Raw genomic sequence first — 14,388 nt, forward strand, 5'->3', positions numbered from 1 at the left:
CAACAAACTGGAAGACAGAGTAGTGGAAATCACCCAAGCTGAACAAAAAAAAGAGAAGAATTTAAAAAGTGAGGACAGTTTAAGAGACCTCTGGGACAACAAAAGCATACCAACATTTACATTATAGGGATCTCATAGGGAAAAGAGAGACAGAAAGGGGTAGGGAACTTATTTAAAACAAGAATAGCCAAAAATTTCCCTAACCTGGGAAAGGAAACAGACATCCAGGTCCAGGAAGCACAGAAAGTTCCGAACAAGATCAACCCAAAGAGGTCTACACCAAGACACATTGTAATTAAAATGACAAAAAATAAAGATAAAGAGAAAATCTTAAAAGCAGCAAGAGAAAAGCAACTAGTTATGTACAAGGGAACTCCCATAAGACTGTCAGTTGACTTTTCAGCAGAAACTTTGCAGGTCAGAAGAGAGTGGCATGATATATTCAAAGTGATGAAAGGAAAAAACCTACAACCAAGAATACTTTACCCCACAAGGCTACCATTCGAATTTGAAAGAGAGAGAAAGAGTTTTACAGACAAGCAAAAGCTAAAGCTAAACAGGCTTTACAAGAAATGTTACAGGGACTTCCCTAAGCATAAAAGAAAAGACCACAACTAGAGATATGAAAATTATGAAAGGAAAAATCTCATTGGTAAAAGCAAGCATACAGTAAAGGTAGTAGATCAGCCACTTGTAAAGCTAGTAGGAAACTTGAAAGACAAGTAGTAAATTATCTATATCCACAATACATGGTTAAGGAATACACAAAACAAAAAGATGTAAAATATGATATCAAAAAACATTAAATGTGGGCAGGGCAAGGCAGGAATAAACACTGTGGAGTTGTTAGAATGTGTTCAAACTTAAGATCCACTTGAAATAATTATACACACACACAACCCACCCTTACACCTCTAGGAACTAGAAAAAGAAGAACAAAGCCCAAAATTAGTAGAAGGAAAGAAATGATAAACATCAGAGCAGAAATAAGTGAAATAGACACTTAAAACAATAGAAAAGATCAATGAAACTAAGAGCTGTTTCTTTGAAAAGGTAAACAAATTGATAAACATTTAGCCAGACTCATCAAGAAAAAAGAGAGAGGACCCAAATGAATAAAATCAGAAATGAAAAAAGAGATGTTACAGCCAACACCACAGAAATCAAAGGATCAAAAGGGATTACTGCAAACAACTATATGTGAGTAAATGGACAACCTAGAAGAAATGGATAAATTCCTAGAAAATTTCAGTCTCCCAAGACTAAATTAGGAAGAAATATTAATAAACCAATTACCAGTAATGGAGTTGAATCAAGATTGATCAGAAAACTTCCAACAAAAATCCAGGACCAGATGGCTTCACAGGTGAATTTTATAAAATATTTAAAGAAGAGTTAATGCCTATGCTTCTCAAACTATTCCAAAAAATTGAAGAAGGAACAGTTCTGAACTCATTCTACAAGGCCAACATCACCCCAATTCCAAAACCAGACAAAGATGCCACAAAAAGAGAAACTTACAGGCTGATATCATTGATGAGATACAAAAATCCTTAACAAAATATTAGCAAACCGAAGCCAGCAGTACATTAAAAGGATCATATACCATGATCAAGTAGATGCAAGGATAGTTCAATATTTGCAAATCAATGTGATACACCACATTAACAAAACAAAGGATAAAAATAATATGATCATCTCAATAGTTGCAGAAAAAGCTTTTGACAAAATTCTATATTCATTTATAATAAAACTCTCAACTAAGTGGGTGTAGAGGAAACATACCTCAACATAACAAAGGCCATAAGATATCACAGACTAACAGCTAACATAATACTCAACCGTGAAAAGCTGAAAGCTTTTCCTCTAAGATCAGGAAGAAGACAAAGATGCCCAGTCTCACCACTTTTATTCAACATGGTATTGAAAGTCCTAGCCACAGCAACCAAAAGTTAAGAGACTAAATCCTAAGAGTTTTCATCACAAGGAAAATTTTTTTTCCTGTTTTAAAAATTTTGTCTGTAATGAGATGATGGAAGTTCACTAAACTTATTGTGGTAACCATTTCATGATGTGTGTAAGTCAGATCATTGTGCCTTAAACTTATACAGTGCTGTATGTCAATTATATCTCAATTGGGACTTCTCTGGTGGTCCAGTGGTAAAGAATCCGCCTTACAATGCAGGGGACGCAGGTTTAATCCCTGGTCAGGGAACTGGGATCCCACGTGACGCGGGGCAACTAGGCCTGCACGCCATAACTACTGAGCTTGTGTGCCTCAGCTAGAGAGCCCACGTGCTGCAAACTACAGAGCCCATGTGCTCTGGAACCCGCACATCACAACTACAGAGCCCACACGCTCTGGAGACTGTAGGCCACAACTAGAGAGAAGTCTGCGCACCACAACGAAAGATCCCATATGCCTCAGCGAAGATCCCGCATGCCATGACTAAGACCTGATGCAACCAAAAACAAATAAAATAATAGATCTTTTAAAAACTTATACCTCAATAAAACTGGAAGAAGCAAAAACAATATATAAGTTATATTTTTATAAAGATATATGCTTAAGGATAAAAGTGGGAAAGGAATGCATAAAATGAAAATGTGTCTGTGTGAAAAAAATATGAAAGCAGGTTGAAAAACCTCTTCAAGGTCACTTATTACGATGAAAATAAAGAGCTTTCTGTTTTCCATTCTTTCATGAATTGAAAGGGACATTCTGGTGCTTATGTGTATTTTATGTCATGCCAATAACTTTTAACATACAGGGCACCCCAGAATGGTTTCTGCCCCATCAATGGATTCAAAGATGCTTTGTCAGCTACTCTATTGAATGCCAGAGTTAAAGCTTTCCTTACTGTCAGAAAGAGGGGGACTCTTGGTTAAAGGAGCTGGCTACCTCCTGCTGATAGGATACTATTTCCTGACAGAATTCTATGATTTCAGTGAGTTTGTATAAATTTATTTCTTTTTTCAGGTACCCCAGTTATGAATTTATTAGTGATAACTCTATCTCTTGGTCAGCCGGACTACATAATCGATACACAGAAAATTCACTTCGAGGTGTGATCCTGGATATACACTTTCTCTCCCAGGCAGACTTCCTAGTGTGTACTTTTTCATCCCAGGTAAGCATTTTTAAGTGATCAATACTCTTTGGTTATATTGGGTCAGGAAGTTCTTGGATTTTTAAAAAAATGTTAGTTTTCATGACTCAGGTACAATGTTTTTAATATTGGGGAATGATCCCTTTTGTGAAAGAATGAGAAGATTCCAGAAAACATAGCTATTTGAGTGCACTGAATATTGAATTGTTTGCAAGCAATTGTTGAATACATCTCTACTGAAGCCAGCTACCGGGGTTGTTTAAAGTACTTGGCTTATTCACAGCATTTAACAGAAACAGCAAGTAATTAAGTTTACTTAATACTTGCTGATTTTGCATACAATCGGTACGTAACCAGAGCCCGTCCATTTCTACACCTCAGTGCACTGATACTGAGAGGCTTAAATGCTCAGCATTTTGCCTCACTTGATTGCTTGATAGAAAATAAGAAAGAGTAAATGTAATTCCTCTTTCAGGTCCTTTTAACATTTCTACCAAGCAAGAAACTGTACATTATATTTAAGCAATACCATATTATCATCATTCTTTGAGTTTATTGTTATAGATATTTAATATGTTGTTGGTTTGGTGTGTGTGTTTTTATGAGTGCTCCAATCAGCCTTATATGCCCAGTGGAATATCAGCATAGAAAGATTTATTGTGGATTTTGTTCAACTGTCTCATTTATGTGCATATTATTGGTTAGTTTGTTCAACACGCTGTTAAATGATTGTCTGTGCTCAGACCTATACTAGGTGTAGAGGGAATTTCAAAGGAGATCGAAGATACAGCTCTTACCCTGGTCCAGAATCTAGTGAGCAAAATATCCACATGAAATAACCAGAGAATAATTACAAAGAAATATAAGCCATGTAAAATAAGTATACGTCTGAAAGCTTAGAAGAAGCAGAGAAAAGAAAGTGTGAAAAGGAAAGACACATCATTTACATGGGAATATACTGCAGAGAGTATTAAGAAATGGACAGTTTTTTATTACGTGACAGTGCACACTGTCACAGTGGTATGGTGATATGATTGTTGGAAAGATACTTATCCCAGCAAAGCCTGTATGAGTTCCTTCAATGTGGCATAAGAATACAACTTAAGACGCAAAGACAGCTGCACAGAACAGGAGTCACATGGCAGCAGTCCTCATCAGAGGGAAAACATGAAGGCATCCATAGCTGATATTCTCCCTAATTGGGGTGAGGATCCTATCTTTGAGAAGGGGGTGGGATGGGGGGGAGGAGTTGTAACTACCTAGTCCCTCTCAACTGCTTTTGAGAATCTGGCTATGGGCCTACGTGATCAACAGGTGCAAATAACACATTTTCGAATGCTTCTTGTTAGAATGATTGAATCAAGAGTCACTTTCCCAGATGTACCACCTCCTCTGTAGGTCTAGATTTTAGGCCTTCCTTTAGTCCAGGGTTTCTCAACCTGGCACCGTTGGCATTTGGGGCTGGATAAGTTGCTGTGAGGTGCTGTCTTGTGCATTATAGGATGCTTAGCAGCGTCCGTGGCCAGTAGACCCTCACCTCAAGTTGCGACAGCCAACAATGTCTCCAGACATTGCCACGTGTCCCGGGTGGGGGGAGTGGGAGGGCAAAATCACCCTTGTGGGAACCACTGCTCTAGTTATAAAGCTCTAAAAGTAAATAAATATATACATGTCTAAACATTACCAGCCTTACATGGAGGTAGACACTGAGACTTACAAGGACGTGCTCTATGTTTTGCTTTCCTTTGTCCAGCTCTCCTTAATAATGCCATTAGACTCATTCTGGAAAGAAAATCTTTTGTTTATTTCCCTTTTCAAGGATGTGCTGTAGAATTTTTGATCCTCATAGCCTCATAAGTCTAGTTTTGACCCAGAAGTCAGGACCTCTGTCACTTCATGATACTGGAAATCTGTCCAGGTTTGAAGAGCATATTGTTCACACTACTTTGTTCTATTTTATGCATAATATCAACCTCTGTGTCTTCTTCAGACCTCAGATCCAGAGAAACAGTTTATATGAAGAAAGCGTAGTAATGAGAGGTCTGGTTGTATCCAAAGGAATAAGATTTGTGATTATATATTGTTCCTAAAAACTCTTGGCAAGTCAAGGTTCATCCAAAGTAACTCTGATCATTTAAACCAATATTTTGTGTCCCAAGATAGACTTGAATACCTCAAAACATGTTAGGGCTCAGAATAAAAGTTTAACAGTAAAAAATACCTTACATTTATATAGTGAGTAGCAGTTTGCTAAATGTGATCGCCTCCTTTCTTGGTGACTAACAGCTGTAGCATTTGAGACTGTGGAATAATTCCACATTCAGTGATTAATCTTTGGGCTTCCTTGCACCCCGGTTTTTTTTGGTTTTTTGGTTTTTTGGCTGCGTTGGGTCTTCATTGCTGCGTGCCGGCTTTCTCTAGTTGCGACGAGCAGGGTCTACTCTTTGTTGCAGTGCACGGGCTTCTCATTGCAGTGACTTCTCTAGTTGCAGAGCATGGGCTCTAGGCATGCAGGCTTCAGTAGCTGTGGCACGTGGGCTCAGTAGTTGTGGTGCATGGGCTTAGTTGCTCCACGGCATATAAGATCTTCCCGGACCAGGGCTCGAACCCGTGTCCCCTGCATTGGCAGGCGGATTCTTAACCACTGCACCACCAGGGAAGTCCTGCACCCTAGTATTTTTTGAAAATATTTTTAGTAAAAAGGCATTTGGTACAGTTTAATATTTTTGTGGTGTGAACGAGTTGGTTGGTGGCTTGTAGCATAAACCAAACCAAAATTGCCATAAACCAAAATCGGAATCGTTTGAAGAATGCCCCCAAAATGTCTCATCAGCAGTAGCAGTGGAGTTTGAGAAAACGTCATTGATGACATCAAAGTATCAAGCCATTGACTTCATGAGACAGAGAACAAGAATGAGGCATTGTGGGCTCTGGAGTCAGACTACCTGGGTTTAAATCCAACTTTGACCACTTAGTGACTCTGTGGCGTTTGAACAAATTACTTAGCCTATCACTGACTTTTTCCCCCCTCCCTGTAAAAATGGTAAATACAATAATACCTACTGCATAAAGTTTTTGTGAGGACTAAAGAGTTATTATATGTAAAGCACTGAGAATAGTACTCAGCAATATGTTAAATGCAATGTTAGCCGCTATTATTATTTATAAAGGAATAGGTATAGGTATATCTTTGCCTGTTAGACTCTACAGCTTTTTTTCACATGCTCCCATTTCAGACTATATGATCTCACGTTTTAGAAGGAACATGAAATATGCTGTTCAAGGACTCCATTACCTCTGCTTATGGTCACGGGTGATGCTTAGGTTCCACATAGTCATTGTGTGCATTGGATGTGTGTAACAATTCTTCATAAAGAATAATAACCAGTAACATTCGGCATATTAATTCCTGTGCCGAGGTACCACCTTAACTCTATTTTATTAAGCTTATTGAAAGAGAGCGTCACCATATAACATGAATTTTCAGAAACAAAAGCTCTTCATTCCCAAAGGGTGAGTGATAAGTAATAGTATTTGCTTTAGCAAATGCAGGTAAACTGGTGTATGTTTTGACTTTAGGGAAATTAATCTGCAGACTTTCCTGCAGAAAACAGAAGACTAAAGCCTTACATCCAGAAGGGTGATAAGAGAATAAAACAATGAGAACCAAATCTCAGCCCAGAATAAAACATGGACAACCAACTTTCAAACTTTGCTTGATGATAACCTCATTTCAAGAGATGGTTAGAAGGGATAAAAGTTTAGTATCTTCTTCATAATGTTTTGACAATCCTGAAGTTTCAGTCAAGTAAACCTTCTGTCTCCTGTATACTACCCTTTGAGGACTTCTATGCTATATGACAATAGAGTTTATCTGTTGACCATGTGCTATTGTAGGCAATACTGGAAGAATGAAATGTATTGTTAGAAGGAAATAGCAAGGCCGGATTGATGTTTGAGAAACTGTAGGCACAAATGTCATGGCACCTTAATCAGGATTCTTTATAAGGTTTTGGACCCATTCTTCTCAGTCTTAGGGCTTCTAATCATTCTTGGTTTTATATCCACAAGTGAGGTCTGGGAATTCTCTCTCCTTAAGTGAAAAGTTTTTAAAAGCCAAGAATATGACTCTACTCTCTAACTTCGTTACTATTGTTGCACTCAGTTTTCTGAATTCCTTCATCAGAGCTCTTTCTCATAGCCAAGTTTGTCCTAAAAGCCTCATAAATTGAAGAAAACAATCTTCAGGATTTAGTCTGAAAATTAGAGGCAATATTAACACTTTTCAACAGCATCAAGTAAGTTTTGAAAGCTATGCAGTGCATCGCTTTCCAAACTATTCTACCAAATACTCTAATCTTGTTCTGTGTTACTGGAAGTTGCCTATGCCCTAAGCATCTCCTATGTCATTTAAGTTACTTTCATATTTAATGAAACCATCTAAAATCTGAAGCAAAGGAATTGGAGTTCCAGTTCCAGCAGTTGACAGCTCACTCAGTTGTAGATGGGCAAAATATCAGAAAGGTTTTCTTTTTTAAAATACTGTTTATCAAGTTTTAGAATCAGGTTTTATAACTCTGGAATCTGATTTACAAAAATGGTTTGTAGATGTCCATTTTAAAGACTATGGGTAATCAACATTTTTTAAGGAACAGTCAACATTGTTCATTAGTTTCTCAATCATTAAAATCACCATAGGACAAAATTACTTTTTTTCCCCCCTGAGACACTTCTCTTTGTGGCACTTAATACGACATTCTCCTGGCATTCTATGTTGTTTCATTCCAAATCCACACACAACACAACTGGCCTCGTCACGTTTTGAATCAGATTTTGGAAAGCCCAGAGGGAGAAACCAGATACTACATTCATTTTATTCTAGACAGATGGCTCTCGATAGGAATTTCCACTGAGGTATGGTTCATGAAACGACAGTAGATACTGTTCTCTCATTGAATAGCAAAACAAAGCAGTTTACAGTAAAAGTTCACAGATATCCCAGCCTCACGCAGTGAGACAAGAGCCCACTTCCAACTTCTCACACTAGGAGATCCTTCTGGCCCTGTCAATTTTGACAAAAGCCAAGATCCCATCTGCTCTGAGAAAGCTTTGGAGGCTCATGCAAAGCTCAGCTGGTTGTTACTCAGGGATAAAATTCAAACTAATGGACCTTCCTCCACTTTTTAATTATTTTTTTGTAAATACAGTCATATCTGTGTTTTATCCTTTGGAAGGATTTTTGCTTTTACTCATTACTGTGTGCTTAGTAGTGTTCTAAAAATGATATAGTGCCACATCAACAGCAAATGAAATAAAACATATGTGTGGCCAAGCACTGCTTTGCAAACCGTAGACTACCCCTCTCAATCATGCTACCTGTCAAGTATCAAACCTGAGTATTGACATCAACTGAAAGACCTCATTTACCTGTCACGTGATTTGGATTTGTTAAGCCCAGAGAGGAGGCCTAGGGTGATTAAATGCAAACGTTGACACCATAGTAATCTTTCTTGCCCTTTGCAGTAAATTGCCCCATGGTTAATATAGAGAAAAATTTTTAATTACTCAGAATGTTATATATGGATCTTAAGGATTAAATATCACCAGTTGGACTGGTATTATGCATGGAGCAGTATTCATTCAGCAGGTACTTACTGAGTGGCTACTCTGTGGCAGGCACTGTACTAGGTACTTATCCTCAGAACCTAAGGCAGTTCAGTGTATGGTTTAGAGACAGAGAGTTCTAATTACATTTCTGTCATTTACTAGCTCCTTTTTTCATTTTTTTTATTTTTTGGAAATTAATCTTTCTTTGGCATAGTTTCTTCAGCTGTAGAATATAAATAATAACAGTAACCAACTCATAGGGTTGTTGTGAGAGTTAAATGAGTTGAGAGGAAGCATGTATGCAAGCGCAGCTATTAGAACAGTGCTCAGTAAGCTCAGCTGCTCTCATTATTGCCATTATTATGAGAAGGAGAAAGAGTCTTATATTGGTCCACTCTGTGTCTGCAAGTTCTACCATTCGTAATTTCTTTGGCTTAAGAAAGTACACGTGGGGCTTCCCTGGTGACGCAGTCGTTGAAAGTCCGCCTGCCGATGCAGGGGACACGGGTTCGTGCCCCGGTCCGGGAAGATCCCACATGTCGGAGCGGAGCGGCTGGGCCCGTGAGCCATGGCCGCTGAGCCTGCGCGTCCGGAGCCTGTGCTCCGCAACGGGAGAGGCCACGACAGTGAGAGGCCCGCATACCGCAAAAAAAAAAAAAAAAAAAAGAAAGTACATGTGTTATCCAGCAGCCTAATACATCAACAGCTATTGATACCAAAACATAAACTGATTATTAGGGTTACCCCAAAAGAAAGCACATCCCTAAGGGTATGGGACTGAGGGCAGTGTTGTTTTTATGAGAGTGAGAAGTTTATTAATGAAAGGAGGAAACACATAAGGGTTCATTCACGGTGGGCATTGTGGTCATCCGAAAGACAGTACAAGGTCTTGCATCCCTGGCTAGGGATAATTGACAAGTGGGTGGAGGGGCCCTGAATATGACTCTCAGGTTTTCCCAAGGCCAGCCTTGGCCTTAAGTGATATCTTTCTGCTCTTAAAATGTGAACATGGAGAATAGGATCTGCAAGAAAAAATATGCTTAGCAGTTAACAAGCATACACAGACTGCCTGGGTTCAAAACCTGAATATGCCACTTAATAGTAGTGTAACCTTGAGCATATTCCTTAACTGACCTTTGACATCCATAAAACGAGCATGATAAAATTTTATGGGGCTGCTGACAATTAAATTAGACCTAGAAACAATGTCTGACAGAAAAAACTCAGTAAATATGCCTCTATCATTGTTATTGTACTTCGCTATTATTGGAGCTGCTTTGTTTTAATTATTTAGTTTCTTTCCAAAGGCTTAACTTGATTTTGCTTGTGCTGTGTGGGCCTTCGGCTGAATTTGAAGTTCAAGTTCCAAATCTTTTTTAGCCTCATTTTGTTACAGTTTCAGTATTCAACCAGTGATCTCAATCGTACCAATATAAAATTAGTTTGTTGATGAAGTAGCAAATTTGAAAGCAAAGTTATTTTCTTGGTTCCATGTCTAGTTGAAATTCCAGCACTAGAATTTGGGCAGATCTCCTTGTATTTTAGTCCCTATCTGCAAAATTAAAAATACTATCTAAACTTAGTTTCATTTACAAATTACATATAGCATGTGAAAACCTCCCCTCGGGTTCCTAAAATTCAGACTTTTTAAGGAGTTAAGTTGATGATTAACCTAATCAGATTCCATTTGCTCATAACATTTAAGAATTCAGTTTTTGATATCGTGAATGCCAAAGTTTTAAAGAACTGCTGGGTAATCCTAAATTGCTGCACTGAGCAGATTAACAATTACTATTAGTATCATTTTAAATATCTGCGAAAGTATTGGTGTAGGGACAATAAAACGTCATTAACGGAGGTAACTGCAACTGGAGATGTAGGAAAATTGACCTGAGTCGAGTCCTGTGTTCACAGTGTATAATGGGAGAATTTTCTAAGCAAAATGATAGTATTCTCTCTTTGGTCTTCACCTATTGTTAGAAAAGTTTCTGAAACCCATTTACTCTATAATGAATATATTTGTTAATTGCTTAAAATGTTATACCTCCATTAAGATAGTTATAGTTTATCACCAAGTATGAAGCTCAAGGAAGGAAGCTCAGATTGTGAAATTCCAGCTGCCATCCAGTGGGAATGGTAGGTATGTTTTGGACAGGGGAATCTTTTAAGTAGCCTTAAGTGCATCAGGTAGATGCCTCGTCCCCAAAGCCTAGTTCATCTGATTTCAGTCTAGATGCTACTGTCTACACATCACACACATCACACTTTAGAACGGAAGTGGCAGATATATTTTAGCTCATTTGGCAATAGTTGATTGTCAGTAATTACATGAATTTCGGTTGAGAAGAGTTCTGAGACCCAGTCCAAATTAGCAGAAAAGAGTACGTGATTGATTAACACTGAATGAAGGAAAGGGAGCAGCAGCATTTGTGTAAAGTATTTATAATCCTGATTCTAATCCTGAACCTTGAATTCACCAAGGGCATAGACTGTGTCTTACTCATTTTTGTACCACTAGTGCCCAACATGGAACACTCTGTGGCTTTTAATAAATTTTTATTAAAATTAAAATTTTATATTTTAATAAATATAAAGTTATGAATTCATATTCATAAAATACTTTGCACTGTATATACACATACTTTTTTTCTCTGAGAGATCTTAATTGTAATTATCTTTTATGTTAAAAAAAAAAAGATACAAGCACAGAAATGAAGAATGACTTGTACCATCATCTGAGAGCAAATGGACTGAAAACCTGTGACTAGAATCCACTGCTTCTCATTCTCTCAGTCCTGGTCCTAGTCTAGTCCTAGTCTCTTTGGCCAAGAGCTTTCGGATTGCTATGAAGGCGATCTTACACATACTAACCAATTTTTTTTTCATACTTTCCCAAGGTCTGTCGAGTTGCTTATGAAATCATGCAGACACTGCATCCCGATGCCTCTGCAAACTTCCATTCTTTGGATGACATCTACTATTTTGGAGGTCAAAATGCCCACAACCAGATTGCCATTTATCCTCACCAGCCTCGAACTGCAGATGAAATCCCCATGGAACCTGGAGATATCATTGGTGTGGCTGGAAATCATTGGGATGGCTATTCTAAAGGTGTCAACAGAAAACTGGGAAGGACGGGCCTCTATCCCTCCTACAAAGTTCGAGAGAAGATAGAAACAGTCAAGTACCCCACATATCCTGAGGCTGAGAAATAAAGATGGATGGGAAAGACAACCAAACTCAGTTCAAACCGTTTGAGCCAAACAGTAGATGAAGAAGGCCCCAACCTAACAACTCATGGTTAAATGAGTCAACACCCCCAGCGCCAGGAGCAGCTGGGATCTGACAGATGCTTCACTGGTGGAATTCCTCTTTAACAAGGGCTACCGTGCCCTCAAAACCATGCACAGTCCGATAATGTACTCACGTATAACATACAAACAGGTTGTTTTCTACTTTGCCCGTTCTTTCAAGATTATGTCCCCATGAAACAAACACTGCCACATTGTGTAATTTAAGTGACACAGACATTTTGTGTGAGACTTCAAACATGGTGCCTATATCTGAGAGACCTATGTGACCTAACGAGATGACTCAAATAGCTCCCTCCTGTGGGGAGCTTGATTCTTAGCCAGTGGTGGTATTGTAACCACTGAATTCACTCCAATCAACAGATTCAAAATGAGAATGGATGTTTTTGTCTGGAATTTTTTTTTGAGTAATTGTACCAGTTCATCCACCTCATCATTAATAAGTGAAGGATACAACAGAAAATAAAATATTCATACTCCATTAGGAACTTTTGTAAAACAATACCATGAACAGATTCTTTAGTACTCAATGTTTCCGGACATTCTCTTTGATAACAAAAAATAAATTTTAAAAAGGAATTTTGTAAAGTTTCTAGAATTTTATATCATTAGATGATGATGTGGCCAGCTTTATAGTGGAAAATGTTGATAAAAAGAGTTTTATAGTTCTGCTTTACTTTTTTTTTTTTTTTTCTGTTTCAGATTGAGTGGCTTAGCTCAGAGAGTCCTTGGTCCATTTTAACACTGAAAACTGAGTTTAGTTGGTGCATATTACAGAGTTGCTCAGAACCATCTTAGGGAAATTTTATTTTATTATTTTGGACATTGTTTATTTGATTTAATTGAATCAAATAATCATACTCCTCAGTGCCAGAGGAACTATCCCCTCCACTCCCAAGCTAACAATTTCAGGCTTGTTCTTTCTTATTGTGGCTATTGTCACTTTTTGTGAGTTGAGACCTGTTGTTTTATCCAGAAAATGATTTGTGCCCTTTCCTATCATGTCCTGCTTTTGAGAGTACCAGGAATCTGTGGGGTTGGGAAGCTGACTCTGTTTCCTTTTTTTTTTTTTTTTTTACTTTATTTATTTATTTACTTTTGGCAGCATTGGGTCTTCATTGCTGTGCGCAGGCTGTCTCTATTTGCGGCAAGCGGGGGCTACTCTTTGTTGTGGTACACAGGCTTCTCATTGCGGTGGCTTCTCTTGTTGCAGAGCACAGGCTCCAGGTGCGCGGGCTTCAGTAGTTGTGGCGCACAGGCTCAGTAGTTGTGGCTCGAGGGCTCTAGAGCGCAGGCTCAGTAGTTGTGGTGCACGGGCTTAGTTGCTCCCTGGCATGTGGGATCTTCCCAGACCAGGGCTCGAACCCATGTCCCTTGCACTGGCAGGTGGATTCTTAACCACTGCGCCACGAGGGAGGTCCCTGGCTCTTCTGAAGTATGCATCTCATACTACATAGAGTTTGGCGAACAAAGGAGAGAGGAACCAGTATGAGACCCAAAATGGACTTGGGAATAACTCTTCCAAATACTTCCTTTTAGTAATTCCACATCAGAATCACTTTGGACGACAAGACTTTGATGCTCTCTCTGCTTTCTCTCTAAACATCACTTTTCTCCTTATAAGAACACTTCCTCTTTTCTGTAGCCTGCCTCTTTTAGATGCCTGGTAGGAGTATTTCATAGCATTGTTTTACCTTCTGAAAGAAAAATTTGATCCATGTAGGAACCAGTAGCAGGCCTGGTATTAAATATCAGGAATCCTAGACAGAAAAGCCCTGTTCTTCACATCATCTCTAAATGAAAATACCTGTATGTAAAATATCCCCACCAAACTTCCCTATATTCTTTCTACCTCTCCATTCAGGTCTCCCAGAACTAACCATCTAGTGTCAGTAAGCAATTTTCAATTTAGTTTTGGTACAAATAAGTCGTTTGAAACAAAAATCTCCAACTAAGCAGAGGTACTTTTGAATATGAGTTATTTTTCTAATTCTCATCTCACTTGTCATCAGAACATCAGTAACCATGGGTTTTTGTTTCCTCTGCTGAGATTTCCTGTTTTTATTTGTTACAAGCATGTTTTCCATTACTTTTTTGAACATCATTATAATAAATGCTTTAAAATCCTTTTCTGCTAAATCTAATATCTGAATCATCTCAAAGTTGGTCTCTATTTGTCTTTTCTCTAGAAAAAGAATCACAGTTTTCTGGTTATTCAAATGTTGAGTAAATTTAGATTGTATCCTGCATGTTATAAACGTTAATGTTGTGGATTCTGTTATATTCCTCTGAAGAGTGCTGATGTTTTTTGTCTGTGTTAGCAGGCGTTTAACTTCATTGAACTCAAACTGTAAACTGTG

General features: G+C 38.3%; 1 protein-coding gene across 10 annotated transcripts in view; it reads left to right on the forward strand.

The window, feature by feature from the left end:
* Window positions 1-12,607, forward strand: part of FUT8 (fucosyltransferase 8) — a 324,493-nt gene extending 311,886 nt beyond the window's left edge. For all 10 annotated transcript variants that reach the window (XM_030855266.2, XM_060294921.1, XM_030855259.2 and 7 more), the window contains 2 exons: window positions 2,981-3,131; window positions 11,615-12,607. In XM_030855266.2, coding sequence (XP_030711126.1) covers window positions 2,981-3,131; window positions 11,615-11,932 — 469 coding nt within the window. In that variant the 3' untranslated portion in view covers window positions 11,933-12,607. The remainder of the gene's footprint in view (window positions 1-2,980; window positions 3,132-11,614) is intronic.
* The last annotated feature ends 1,781 nt before the right edge of the window (window positions 12,608-14,388 follow it).

This window comes from Globicephala melas, chromosome 2, assembly GCF_963455315.2.
Source record: "Globicephala melas chromosome 2, mGloMel1.2, whole genome shotgun sequence".
NCBI lineage: Eukaryota > Metazoa > Chordata > Mammalia > Artiodactyla > Delphinidae > Globicephala > Globicephala melas.